The sequence below is a fragment of the Nicotiana tabacum genome, chromosome 5, assembly GCF_000715075.1.
Source record: "Nicotiana tabacum cultivar K326 chromosome 5, ASM71507v2, whole genome shotgun sequence".
NCBI classification, from domain to species: domain Eukaryota; kingdom Viridiplantae; phylum Streptophyta; class Magnoliopsida; order Solanales; family Solanaceae; genus Nicotiana; species Nicotiana tabacum.
The window spans coordinates 125,295,497-125,310,609 of NC_134084.1; the positions used below are offsets into that span (position 1 = coordinate 125,295,497).

General features: G+C 40.6%; 1 protein-coding gene across 1 annotated transcript; it reads right to left on the minus strand.

The window, feature by feature from the left end:
• Positions 1–11,119: 11,119 nt before the first annotated feature.
• LOC107823750 (fructose-bisphosphate aldolase 6, cytosolic) lies at positions 11,120–14,059 on the minus strand. Its single transcript, XM_016650457.2, has 3 exons — positions 13,857–14,059; positions 12,410–12,637; positions 11,120–12,279 (listed from the first exon to the last, which is right to left on the minus strand). The coding sequence occupies exons 1-3, from the start codon at positions 13,882–13,884 to the stop codon at positions 11,459–11,461; spliced, it is 1,077 nt and encodes a 358-aa protein (XP_016505943.1). The 5' UTR covers positions 13,885–14,059; the 3' UTR covers positions 11,120–11,458.
• Positions 14,060–15,113: the final 1,054 nt, after the last annotated feature.

Genomic DNA, 15,113 nt, shown 5'->3' on the forward strand with positions numbered 1-15,113 from the left:
TTGCACATAAGTTCATATTCGTATAAAATCAGATAATCAAGCCAAATATAACAGTTGAGCGACTGTGCTAGAACCACGGAACTCGGGAATGCCTAACACCTTCTCCCGGGTTAACAGAATTCCTTATCCGGATTTCTAGTACGCAGACTGTAATATGGAGTCATTCTTTTCCTCGATTCGGGATTAAAATTGGTGACTTGGGACACCCTAAATCTCCCAAGTGGCGACTCTGAAATAAATAAACAAATCCCGTTTCGATTGTCCTTTAATTGGAAAAAACTCCCTTGTACCCTCTCGGGTACGTAAAAAGGAGGTGTGACAGTACTTATCTTCGAGAGGCTATAGGGTGTTAGGAAACTACTCTTTATTCATCTTCTATCATGCAGTTGATGATATACTAAATTTCTTCTTCTATTCTCTCATAGATGGTGAGGACGCGTACGGCTGACGTTCCAGACCCGGGAAGAAATGCTCCCCCATTGCTAGAGACTGAGGCAGAGGTCGGGGGAGGGTACCGACCCGAGGTAGGGGACGAGGGCATCCCAGAGCTGCCCCAGTTGCACCACCAGCATATCCTATAGATGTTCTTGTTATTAAGGAGCAGGGCGAGGTCCCCGCAGCAGAGCCAGCCCCGACGGATTTCATGACAGCACCGGGTTTTAAGGAGTTCATGGGCCAGATGCTGTTGTTCATGGATTCTATGACTCAGGCTAGTTTATTTCCAGCAGACCCAACCATATCTCAGACGGCAGGGAGAGCACAGACCCCTACTGCTTAGGCTCCTGGGCATGCAGCCGTAGTGTATCAGACTCCGGGCACACTACCCGTTGATGGGGCCCAGCTAGTAGCAGCAGTGGCACCTAAGCCCAAACCAACTACGGACGGCAATCCATAGAAGTTATTGGACAGATGGACTAGGCTACACCCTCCTATCTTTGGGGGTGAGCGTCATGAGGATGCCCAGGATTTCATTGATAGGTGTAGGGACAGACTGCACAACATGAGGATATTGGAGTCTCATGGTGTTGACTTCACTACTTTCCAATTGGAGGGCAGGGCCTGTAGATTGTGGAAGTTTTATGTTCTTGGCAAACCAGTGGGTTCCCCTTCCATTACTTGGGGCCAGTTCACACAGATTTTCTTGGATAGGTATATTCCACCCTCCGAAAGGGAAGAGTTGCGGTATCAGTTTGAGCATCTTGAGTAGGGTCAGATGTCAGTGACCGACTATGAGGCGAGGTTCTCTAAGTTATCTTGCCATGCACTTTTGATACTTCCTACGGACGTAGAGAGAGTGCGAAGATTTGTTGTGAGGTTGCACTTCGCTATTAGGGCCAACATGGCCTGAGAGGTTAAGATGGGGACTCCTTATCAATTGGTAGTAGAGATTGCTCGGAGGATCGAGGGCTACCGTCATATGGGTAGAAAGCAGATATAATAGGACAAGAGGGCCCGTTTCTTTGGAGAGTTTAGAGGTGCCCTGGCTAGGGGCAGAGGTCTGTTTGGGAGGGGCCAGCCCAACAAGCTCCCATATTCAGCACCACCGCCACCTCCTCGAGGTGCTCCAGTGAGGCCCTATTTCAGCGCCATGCCAAAGAGTTCTTATCGTCCACCAGCTCATCAGGGTTCTTCCAGTTTCTATTTTAGTTCCATGCCAGAGAGTTCTTGCCGCCCGCCAGCCATTTAGGGTTCTTCTAGTGGGTATTCAGGCCATCAGGGTCAGACTTCGAGATAGCAGTCTATGGTACCGCGGGGTTATTACAAGTGTGGGGATCTGGGTCATATGAAGAGATTTTGTCCTAGACTTCGGGGCAAGGCAATATAGCAGGATCACCAGCCTATGATTACAGCACCAACCGTCCGGCTGCCCACAGGTGGAGGACAGGCAGGTAGGGGCCGTCCTAAAGGTGGAGTCCAAGCAGGGGGAGGTCAGCCAGCTATTTCTCAGTCAGGTGGAAGCCAGCTAGCCGGCACTCCAGCTAGATTCTATGCTTTTCCGGCCAGACCAGATGCGGTGGCCTCAGATGTCGTGATCACTGATACTATTTCTGTTTGCAATAAGGATGCTTTGGTATTATTTGATCCAGGGTCTACCTATTCATATGTGTCATCTCTGTTTACTCATTTCCTGGATATTCCTCGTGAGTCCTTGGGTACTCCTATTTATATGTCCACTCCTGTGGGCGATTCTATGGTTGTGGATCGGATCTACCGGTTCTGTGTGGTTACGTTTTGTGTTTACGAGACTAGAGCGGACCTTCTGTTACTTTATATGATTGACTTTGAGGTCATCCTGGGCATGGACTGGTTATCTCTATATCATACCATCCTAGATTGCCATGCCAAGACTATAACTTTAGTGATGCCAGAGTTGCCGAGGTTGGAGTGGAAAGGTTCCTCCGTTAGTACATCTAGTCGGGTCATCTCTTTTCTGAAGGCTCGACATATGGTCGAGAAGGGTTGTTTGGCTTATCTAGATTATGTTCAGGATACCACCGTAGAGTCTCCGACGATTGATTCCGTGCCAATAGTCCAGGAGTTCGCCGATGTGTTTCCTTCAGACCTTCCAAGCATGCCACAAGATCACAATATTGATTTTTGTATTGATTTGGCTCCAGATACCCAGCCTATATCTATCCCACTGTACCGTATGGCTCCAAAAGAGTTGAAAGAGTTGAAGGAGCAGCTTAAGGAGTTGTTAGCAAAGGGGTTTGTCAGATCGAGTGTGTCACCTTGGGGTGCACTAGTGTTATTTGTGAAGAAGAAAGATGGAACTATGCGGATGTGCATTTATTACCGCTAGTTGAACAAAGTTACCATCAAGAACAAGTACCCCGTTGCCATGTATTGATGATTTGTTTGACCATTTGCAGGGTGCTAGGGTGTTTTCTAAGATAGACATGAGATCGGGGTTCCATAAGTTGAAGATTCGGGACTTAGATGTTCCGAAGACTACTTTTCGCACTAGATATGGCCATTATGAGTTTCTGGTGATATCTTTCGTCTTGACTAATGCCCCAGCGGCGTTTATGGATTTGATGAACAAGGTGTTCAGGCCTTATATTGATTCCTTTTTTATTGTCTTCATTGATGACATCTTGATCTACTCGCGTAGCCTGGGGGAGCACAACCAGCATTTGAGAGTGGTGCTTTAGACATTGCAAGAGTAGAAACTATATGTTAAGTTCTCCAAATGTGAGTTTTGTCTAGAGTCTATAGCATTCTTGGGGACTGTTGTATCGGGATAGGGTACTAAGGTGGATCCCAAGAAGATTGAGGCAGGTCAGAGTTGGCCACATCCCACTTCGATGACTAAGATTATGAGTTTCCTGGGACTAGTAGGTTATTATCACCGGTTGTGCAGGGCTTTTCATCCATTGTAGCACTTTTGACTAGATTGACCCATAAGGGTGCTCCTTTCCGTTGGTCCGATGATTGTGAGGCGAGCTTTTAGAAGCTAAAGATATCTCTGACTACAACACCAGTTCTAGTGTTTCCTTCCGGTTCGGGGATGTATATTGTGTACTGCAATGCTTCACACATTTGTTTGGGTTGTGTATTGATGCAGGAAGGGCGAGTTATTGCATATGCTTCACGTCAGTTGAAGATTCATGAGAAGAATTACCATGTGCACGATCTAGAGTTAGCCGCGATTGTTTATGCTCTTAAGATATGGAGGCATTATTTGTATGGGGTGTTATGTGAGGTTTATACTTGATCATCACAGCTTACAACATTTGTTCAAGCAGAGGGATCTCAATTTGAGGCAGCATAGGTGGCTTGAGTTACTGAAGGATTATGATATCACTATTCTTTATCATCCGGGCAAGGAAAATATGGTCGTGGATGCCTTAGGTAGGAAGGCAGAGAGTATGGGTATCTTGGCATTCATTTTAGTAGAGGAGACACCACTAGCTTTGGACATTCAGTCCTTGGCTAACAGACTTGTGAGGTTGGATATTTCTGAGCCCAGTCAAGTTCTTACATATGTTGTTGCCTAGTCCTCACTATTGGGGCAGATCAAGGCTCGACAGTTTGATGATCCGTATTTGGCAGTTCTTAGAGAGACGGTACTATAGAGTAGTGCCAAGGAGGTTTCTATTGGCGAGGATGGTGTTCTGCGACTCCAGGGACGTTTATGTGTTCCAAATGTTGATAGCTTGAGAGAGAGGATTCTAGAGGAGGCACACAGTTCTCGGTATTCTATTCATCCAGGTGCTACGAAGATGTATCGTTACCTGAGACAACATTATTGGTGGCGGCTAATGAAGAAAGACATAGTGGAGTATGTAGTTAGGTGCCTAAATTGCCAACATGACAAGTATGAGCACCAGAGGCCAGGTAGCCTACTTCAGCAAATGACTATACCTGAGTGGAAATGGGAGCGCATACTATGGACTTCATAGATGGGTTGTCGTAGACTTTGCAGAAGTTTGATGCAGTTTGGGTCATTGTCGACAGGTTGACCAAGTCGGCACACTTCATTCCGGTTGTCACTACAGATACTTTAGAGAGGTTGGCCCGGATTTATATTCGGGAGATAGTCCGGTTGTACGGTGTGCCTATTTCCATCATATCAGATAGAGGCCCTCATTTCACTTCCCATTTCTGGAGAGCCGTACAGAGTGAGTTGAGGACCCATATAGAGCTCAGCACAACATTTCATCCTCAGACCGACGGGCAGTTGGAGCGGACAGTTCAGATATTAGAGGACATGCTGAGAGCATGTGTGATTGACTTTAAAGGACAGTGGGATCAGTTCTTGCCATTAGCCGAGTTTGCTTACAATAACAGTTATCAGTCCAGAATCGAGATGGCTCTATTTGAGGCTTTATATGGTCGGCGATGTTGTTCTCCTATCGGGTGGTTTGAGCCTAGCAAGGCTAAGTTATATGGTACAGATTTGGTGAAAGATGCCTTGGAAAAGGTAAAGTTGATCCAGGAGCGACTTCGCACAGCACAGTCTAGACAAAAAAGTTACACGGATCAGAAGGCGCGGGATATATCATTTATGGTTGGCGAGAAGGTTCTCTTGAAGGTCTCGCCGATGAAGGGTATTATGAGGTTTGGGAAGAAGGGCAAGTTGAGCCCCAGGTTTATAGGCCTATTTGAAGTATTGAGGTGAGTTGGGGAGGTTGCTTATGAGTTTGCTTTACCTCCTAGCTTATCAGGAGTTCATCCAATTTTTCACTTGTCTATGCTCCGGAGGTACCACGCCGATTTGTCACATATGTTAGACTTTAGCACTATTTAGTTAGATGAGAGCTTGGGTTATAAGGAGGAGCCAATTGCTATTGTTGATAGACATGATCGCCAGTTGAGATCCAAGAGGATTTTCGCGGTAAAGGTTCAGTGGAGGAGCCAACCAGTCGAGCTCGAGGATGCGACCTAGGAGTCCGAGGAGGACATGCGGAGAAAATACCCACACTTATTCAGCACTACAGGTATGAATCTAAACCCATTCGAGGACGAATATTTGTTTAAGAGGTGGAGAATGTAATGACCCGACTGGTCGTTTTGCTTTCTAGAACCCCATTCCCCTAAATAAGACTCCTCATACTTGTTTTTACTAATTTATGACTTGGGGGGATGGTTGGTTCGGTATTTGGAAGAGTTTGGGTTGAAATCGGAACACTTGGTTCCTTAAGGTTGGCCTAAAAGGTCAAGTCTGACTTCGGTCAACATTTTAAGCAAACGACCTCAGAATCGGGATTTGACAGTTCCAATAGGTTCGTATGATAATTTTGGACTTGGGCGTATTCCCGGATCAAGTTTTGGATGACCCAGGAGCGTTTTGGCGCCTAATAGTGAAAGTTAGTTCTTGAAGAACTTTGAAGTTCTTTAAATTTAGTTCGGAGCGGTTTTTGGTGATATCGAGGTCTGAAATGAATTTCGATACCGGGAATAGTTTCGTAATGTCATTTTAAGACTTGCACACAAAATTTGGTGCCATTCCGAGTAGTCTATGTATGATTCGATGCATTTGGCGAATTTGGAAAACTTGAAGTTTGTTTGATTCAATTTGGCTCTAGGCTATGATTCTTGGTTCATTGTTGTTTTTCGCGTTTCGAGAATTCGATCAAGTCTATATTGTGATTACAGACCTATTAGTGCCTTTGTATGGGGTTTTGGGTAGCTCGGGTGAGTTTCGGACCCCTCGGAGCTAAGTGCATGAAACCAGATTTTGCCCATTCTGGTTTCTTTCTTCGCGAACGCGAAAAGACCATCGTGTTTGTGTAGAAGGAGTTGGGCTGGGGGGAGGGCGAAATGCACTCCGCGTTCGTGATAGAAACTCCGCGTTTGCAAAGGTCTGGGCCAATGAACTTTGCGTTCGCGTAAGGCGACTCGCGTTTGTGTAGAGTAGAGTAGCTGGGCCAGGCCAGCTTTGTTCTTCGTGTTCGCGAAGTCACCCTCGCATTCGCGAAGGTTTAGCCAAGCTAGAATTCGTGTTCGCATGTCAATTGTCGCGTTCGCGATGAAGGGCCTTCAGAGGGCCTGAGCCAATGGCCTTCACAAACGCGAGGCCTCTGTCGCGTTAGCGATGAAGGGGGCAGTTGGGCAGTGAGTTTAAAATCGGGACTTAGGCATATTTGGGGTCATTTATTACATTCTTGGGCGATTTGGGAGCTTCAAAAGGGGTGATTTCAACCTAGCTTTGTGAGGTAAGTAATTTCTACCTAATGTGAGTTTAATACATAGTTTAAGGGTAGATTATAACATGTAAAATAGTAAAAATTTGGGTTTAGAGTAAAACCTAAGTTTTTTATAAAAATGAGATTTAACCACGAAATTTGTTATGGAATATAGTAAAAATCATATATTCTTGATCCTAATATTATGGGTAACAACTTTCTTTGAAAATTTTCGGATTCCGGACACGTGGGCCCGGGGGTAAATTTTAGGAATCTTGCAGTATGGGTTGGGTAATCACTGTAATAGTGGGAATATGAACTTTTGAGCTTATATTGATTAGTGTTTATGTTATTTGGATAGTTTAGGATTGTTCGACACCAAATTGAGGGTTTGGGCTTAAGCTTGGACCGGAAAGTAGAACTTGAAGCGAGGTAAGTCTCTTTTCTAACCTTGTAAGAGGGAAACTTCCCCATAGGTGAACTAAATTAATATATGATTATTTGTGGGGGGCTACGTATGCACGAAGTGACGAGAGTCCGTACATAGCTACTATTCTTGTTATGTTTGGGTAGTTCTAGGCTTACACCATGCTTTGTGGATACCATTATCTGAACATATTTTGTTGGTTTGCTTTGAATAGAACTATATTGAGAATTTCAAGATTTCAAAGGTTTCAAGTAAATTATTATTTTGAAAATAATTGAGAAGAATTTCGTTATATTTATATTTAACTGCATCGCAAGTATATTCCGCGAGCGGGGTGACTATTTCCACTACTCTCATGGGAGCTGGCCGTTCGTCTCGGCAGGTTAATAGATGCATCTGTGGTTCGCGCCATTCGACCCTCCGGCAGTGCACATTTTATTATTATGTTGGATCGAGTCGTACGACCTCGGCATAACTTGCGCATGCTATTTATTTGGAACTTTCTGTGATTTGTATTGCTTTAATGCCTTGAATGTAAATTGTTAAATGATATGACTGAAATTGACACTACATTTATGAAAGAAGAATTTAACACTTCATGTTGTTGAGCTTTCAGTATTATTTATGATATCCATGCTTAGCATAACACTTTAATTATATTATTGTTTACCCTAGTAAGTGTCAAGTCGTCTCGTTGTCACTACTTCTTCAAGGTTAGACTGGGTACTTACTGGGTACATATTGTTTATATACTCATACTACTCTTCTGTACTTAATTGTACAAGATCTGAGGCAAGCGTATTTAGTTATCCACCAGGCGCGCATACTTGATCCCCCCAGCTTGAGACTTTGCGGTAAACTATCCTGCAGCAGCTGGTGCCTCTTCTATGTCTTTATTTTCTGGCTATTTCCTTTCAGACAGTAGGATAGCATAGTTTTGTATATTTTACTAGACTACCCACATACTTGTGACACCGGGTCTTGGCACACACTAGTAGACTTATGATTTTGGATTTGTTTACATGATTTCGATTTTCACATATTTACTTCCGCTTTAGTTGTGTTTCAATTGCAAATTTCTAAATCTTTTAATAAAATAAGAAGATAATATTCACCTAGTAACTTATTTAAATGGGAAACTACTAGCTTGTTCAGTGTTGGCTTGCCTAGCAATGGTGTTGGGCACCATCACGGCCTGTAGTAGAATTAGTTCGTGACATTTTTGTCAAGTACTACCAATAAGTTCCAAATTTGACGAAAGCAAAGACGGTAAAAACAAGCTTGCCAAAATTATACTTCTGACTAAAAAAAGTTTCAACTAACAAGAAATATAAGTAAGAACAAATTCAATATTCAGTGACTTTTGCTTCGAGTTGGAAATGAAGAAGAACATCCAATAAAAGATGATTTGGTTCTTCAACACTTGATTATCAATCCTACTAGTAATAATAGTGCATTTAATAAGGAAAATATTTCTATCATTAGATTAAATTGCAATTTTTGCAAATTGCATGATAGAAATTATAAAAAAAACTATTTTAGGTAGCAGAAATGAATATGTTGATCAACTAAATAAAAGGTTGATTGCAAAATTTCATGATAAAAATAAAATATTTTTTAGTTTTTGACTCAGCAAAAGATGATGCCAACAATTACTACCAAGAAAAATATTTAAATATTTTAATATCAAATGGCCTTCTGCCACACAGGTTTGTTGCTGAGTTTATTTTTTCTTACGTATGTTAATGTCACTATATATATATATATATATATATATATATATATATATATATATATATATATATATATATATATATATATATATATATAGAGAGAGAGAGAGAGAGAGAGAGAGAGAGAGAGAGAGAGAGAGAGAGAGAGAGAGATGTTCGTCATGCTACTGAAAAAACTGGATCCGCCGAATAGCTTATGTCAGAGCACATAGATGGTATATAGAAGTTGTGACAATAACGGCATACATGCAAAAATTATCATACTGATCAATGTACTTCTAAGTATATTTTAATTCCCGAATTCAATTTTCATCTTCCGATAATGTCCTTTTAAATTTGTGTAAAAATAATTTTCAGTATATTTAAGTTTTACAATTATAATAAATAAAGTACAAGGACAAACATCCTAAATATTGGACTATATTTATCGCAATATATTTTCTTGTACGAACAATTATATGTTGCTCTTTCAAGAGGGATATCAATATCGACAACAAGAGTTCTGGTTATGACAGAGCAACCAAAGCATTAGAAGGAAACATACACACAAAAAACATCATCTACAAAGAAGTGTTCGGTAAGATACCATCACGTCAAATACTTTTAAATTATAATACGTAATTATTTAACCAACATGACTAAATTAATCATTTGTGTAAGTTCTGATGATGTCCTTTCATTTTGAATTCACGTATTATGCTAATGTAATAATATTTTTTGGCTTTTAAATGATTTACATATTTAAACTATTGCGTGTCATTACTAACGTGCAACACACGTTCATAGATACTAGTCATAAAAAAATTCTCATTAAATTTGTAGAATTAGGAGAGAAACTAGAACGTCAAAAATAACCTTCAATTATGATGGGCTTATGTACATTTTTTTCTCAGAAAATGAAAAAGCTAACCTAAAATGATTCTAATATTTTTATTTTATAGAAATGAGTAAGTTTCATCTAACTGACCTAATATACTAACAAAAACAACCCAGTAAAATTTCACAAAGTGGGTTCTGGGGAGGGTAGAGAGTAGGCAGACCTTACCCCTACCCCGGAGGGGTAGAGAGGCTATTTCCGAAAGACCCTCGGCTCAAGAAGAAGAAAATAAACAATAGACAATAGATCAGTGACAGCAACAGAAGCCAGAAAAATAAAATAATAAGTGTGAAAACTACATAAACCACTAACAACCCAAGGTGAAACATTATCAGCATAGCCCCGCATCTGTACAAAGTAGAAAAACGCTCGACTCTCTCCTAACCTACAACCCTAATGCTCGACTTGCATGCCTTCCTATCAAGAGCCATGTCCTAGGAGATTTAAAGTTGCGCTATGTCCTGCCTGATTACCTCACCCCCAATACTTCTTAGGTCACCCTTTACCTCTCCTAATACCTGCCAAAGTCAACCGCTCACACCTCTTAACCGGGACATCTAGGGTTCTCCTCCGCACGTGTCCGAATCATCTAAGCCTCCTTCCCGGATCTTGTCGTCCATGGGACCCACACCCACCTTCTCTTGAATATCGTCATTCCTAATCTTATCCAACCTAATGTGCTTGCACATCCATCTCAACATCCTCATTTCTGTCACTTTCATCTTCTAGATATGAGAATTCTTGGTTGCCCAACATTCAGCCACATACAGCATGGCTGGTCTAACCACCACTTTATAGAACTTGCCTTCAAGTTTCGGTAGCATTTTCTTATCACACAAACTCTAGATGCTAACCTCCATTTCATCCACCCCTCCTATACGGTGCATGACATCCTCGTCTATCTCTTCATCCCCTGGATAATTGACCCAAGATACTTGAAACTTCCTCTCTTGGGGATAACTTGTGAGTCAAGCCTCACATCCATGTCCGCTTCCCCGACACATCGCTGAACCTACGCTCCAGATATTCTGTCTTAGCCCTAATATACTGAGGTAAGAAAATAATACATCATTCATCTAGCTAACTAATCGCTCCAAGGACTCTGAAAACAAAAATAGGAATCATATAGAATTGAATTTAGTCTGGATCGAGCAGTATTATCTGTGCACTCATCTCAACTTGTTGGACGACTTTGTTCGATTTCAACTTGTTTATCACGGATTTACTTCGCTAGCTAGGAGATGAGATTCAATCTTGCTCACGAGGTGCGCTCGTTTGAAACCATATTATACCAAAGACCAGCTCTAGATTGAGCCTCGTATGGAACGCAATTGCACAAAATACATAAAAATCAAGTTGCAGAGGTAATCATTCGTCAACTATATCAATCTGCACACTAGAGAATCTTAAGGAATTGTAAATAGTATAGGAAAACAAAAGCCATGAATTCATCAAAACGATACCATTTCTTGCTACTTTCATCAACCTAATCTGCCTTCCTATCTTAATAGTAGAGCTAATGATAACTGAAGTTTAACATGTAAAACCCAATCAACGGGGCAAAGGTCCAAGAACTGAGTCGAGATTAAACTAATAAAAATGACACCCACAATGTCACAAAGACGAAGTTTCTCAAGCTTTTATTAGCCAAATCCTGTGACATACCTCAGGAGGAGAAATGAGAAAAAAGCCTAGCACACTATGACCAGTAAAAGACGCTCCTAGTAAACCATCCTGCAACCTCGTCATCAAAACAAAAACCAAAAAGAGGCAGAAACCGAAAATTGTCCTAATACTTGTAGTCCTTGACGTGAAGGCTCTCGGAAGCACCCTCGCTCAAGTTGGAACTACCAGCATACTTTCCAAGGGTAGCCTCAGAGTTGGCCTTGCACCTTGTGAGGAATGCAGCACGGGCCTTCTCAACATTTTCCACCTTTCCGCCCCAGGCTTTGAGAGTGCTCTGCTGAAGAGCACGTCCGAAGGAGAATGAGAGAGTCCAGGGCCTCTTGGTCTGTAGCTTGTTCATGGCATTGAGGTTGCGGGTAGCCTCTTCCTCACTCTGACCACCAGACAAGAAAACCACAGCAGGGACAGCAGCTGGCATTGTTCGCTGCAAGGCACGTACAGTGTATTCTGCGATAACTTCTGGTGCAACTTTAGGGGATTCAGATCCAGGAGTGACCATGTTGGGCTTCAACAATGTACCCTCGAGGAGGACATGGTGGTCATTGAGAGCCTTGTAGCAAGCAGCAAGAACACGCTCGGTGACATCAGCACATTTGTTAATGTCGTGGCCTCCATCAACAAGGATCTCAGGTTCAACAATGGGGACAAGACCATTCTGCTGGCAGATGATGGCATATCTTGCAAGGCCATTGGCATTGTCATTGATAGCAAGCTGAGAAGGCTCGTTGGCACCAATCTTGAGCACTGCACGCCATTTTGCAAACCTAGCACCAGCAGCATAGTACTTTTGGCAGCGCTCAGCAAGGCCATCCAAACCCTGAGTAGTCGTCTCACCATCGGTTCCAGGAAGCTCTACGGTACCCTTGTCGACTTTAATCCCAGGGAGAACTCCACCCTCCTTCAAGACATCAACAAAAGGCTTGCCTGCAGATATGAGTAAAAACTGTCAGAATATCATACATAAAGCACCCCAAGTGCAATTATCAGGTAAGCTGAATATCATTAATCCATTCTTCGCACACGAAAATACATATTACAATCCATATGAACATACCGGATGCAGTCTTCTGATAGAGGGTTTCCTCAAACAAGATAACTCCACTAAGGTACTGAAGAGCACCAGGTGTGAGGAAGAGCAGCTCCCGGAGAGCCCTCCGGTTTTCCTCAACATTCTCAACATTAATACTAGATAGACGCTTGCCAATTGTGCCAGTAGACTCGTCAGCAGCAAGGATACCCTTACCAGGGGTGGCTATGTATGCAGCATTTGCGATGAGCTCATCTGCATCAATTCCAACATGCGTTGTATGTTAGTAACAAGTAACAAAACAAGGTAACTGAAGTTCATAGAAATTACAGGATCAACGGTAAAAGGTGACACTAACAGACAAGTTAACAAATATAACACCAATTAGCAGGACACGACATTCAGAATTTAAACATTCAATAGTTCCAAGCAAGCAATTTAGATAATAACATAGAGCGAACAAATCTAAGCAGAAGGGAAGCACAGATATGTGAAAGCTGTGTGAGCTGCAGACAAATCGAATAGCAGAGATCAAAGAATGGAGGGAAAACACAAAATGAAACCTAATCCGCTTGTTGCTGTACACCATTCAATGCTCAAATGTTATGTCTTTCTTTAAAATGTAGTCCGGATAAGGAGCATAGACAGCCATATCAAGACCCTTAAGTTTGATTTCACAGTTGCCCGTATTTTTTCGACAAGTCTTAAGAGCTAAAAACTTTCTACATCAAAATGAAACTAATTTTGTTTTGCTTACAGTATTAAATTGTACACAATAGACAAAGAATGAATCAACAAAAGAATTTTTAGAAAAGGAGAAAACCACATCGAATCTTTAGTGAGAATATGCATTTGAAGAAATAGTCAAAATCTTCAGAACAACATAACGAAAGAGTTTTAAAACTAGCATAATCATTTGATCAGAACATTAACAATTATTAGCTATTTGGCAAATACAGAACACTTCCATATTAACAAGTAAAAGTTGAGACAGATAATACTCATGCTGTCTCATCTTATACCAAATTAGGGCGAAGTTTGCCCATTAATCATAAAAACGTTTTCAACACATGGAAATTTTGATTTATAAAAATTAAGAAATAAACGTCCTAATGCATGCAGAAATTTAAATTAATCATTCTAGTTGAAACAACGGAGTAGTGAAAATAGTATCAACACTCTCACACGAGAGATCCAGCATTTAACTTTGCTAATGAAGAGCTAGGCAACTAGATCAAAGTTCAAAAGAACATAACAAACCAAACGTAAAAAAGAGCACAACTTTTAACAGCAAGCCCTAAGATCTGAACAAGATATCTAAACATCATAGAAAAATTAGACCGATCCAGATCAAAAATAAATTAAAGATCTATCAACAGACACAGATTTTGGATCAAACAAAGCAAGATTCAAATTACGATCAGACAACCAGAAGTTAAAATTATTAAGAAAGAGAGAAGAGCAAAAAATTTACCGGCGTATTTTCCCTTGTAACAAGACATGGTTATTTGCTTGGGCGAAGAGTGAAGAAAAGAGATGAGAAGTTTGGTAGACAGAGATAGATGGGCAGAGTGGGGGGAAATTAGGTTTCATAAATAGTGAGAACATCGATGTTATCGCTAAATTGCGACCCCTTCTGCACGAAACTGGCGGCTCTGACTTCTTTACCCTCTAGAAACTTGTCCTTTTTTCTTATATTAGTCTTACGGGTGGTTTGCCAGCACATATAACAATAATGCGGAATAAGGTGTATTAGTAATGTATGTTAGTAATACAAATATTAATTGTGCATATAATATTTCTTTTCTATTGTTTGGTGTGGTGTATTAAAATTATAATGCATTGCATAATTTTTAAGAAAATAGTTGTTTACAAAAATATCCTCCATATTCTCTAGCTTTAAAGGACTTTAAGGACAATTTTATCTTTAAACATACTAATGCATGCATTAATAGCCTTGGTATTACTAATGACATGGTTTTCTATGCATTACTGATGCATAGGATAATACCAAGTATGATGTATAACTAATACAAGTATTAGTTATACACATGTTGAAAAAATGTATCAAGCAAGGTATTAGTAATGCATAGAGCTAACGCTTGCATTATTTTTTCTAATACCTCCTACCAAACGACCCCTTAGTGTACGTGTGTTGCACGTGTTTGTCGCGTCAATAATAAAAATTATAGATAAAATATATTTTTCATCATATAAATATTAATATCATGTTTTAATTGAATTAAAATATTTTCAATTAAAAAAAATGAACTAAATATTAAATAATGTGTCTGCACGAGTTGCTTCATATTTACACAAAACTGTAATTTTAGCAACAACAAAAAAAGGAGTTAGAGCTTATACTATTTAAAGAATAATATTTTACTTTTTAATTTTGAATTTTTTTATAAGTTATTAGCAGTGATAGAGCCACCTTATAGGAAGAGGTGTCACCTCTTCGCGGGAAAAATACATTATGTAGGTTGGTAAAAAAATTTATATGTATATATACTCTGTATTGACTCCCTTTAATTTCCTGGTATGTTTACTTTTATATATTTTGACACCCTTAACGAAAATTTTGGCTCCGCCATGGGTTATTAGGTCTTCCTTGTTGTCTTCTTGGATACATTTTTCGCCTTCTATTTTTTCAAATTCAATTTTTAATGCACCAACTTTTACAATTTCGTGTAACTCCTATACAATTAAACATCTTCTAACATGATGTCCT

Bases quoted from the DNA above. Each gene is read 5' to 3' on its own strand.
- LOC107823750 (XM_016650457.2), bottom strand. From the start codon at position 13,884: ATGTCTTGTTACAAGGGAAAATACGCCG. The intron at 12,638-13,856 runs GTAAATTTTTTG...GAATTGATGCAG, and splicing joins TTACAAGGGAAAATACGCCG to ATGAGCTCATCGCAAATGCT. The intron at 12,280-12,409 runs GTATGTTCATAT...TCATATCTGCAG, and splicing joins CTATCAGAAGACTGCATCCG to GCAAGCCTTTTGTTGATGTC.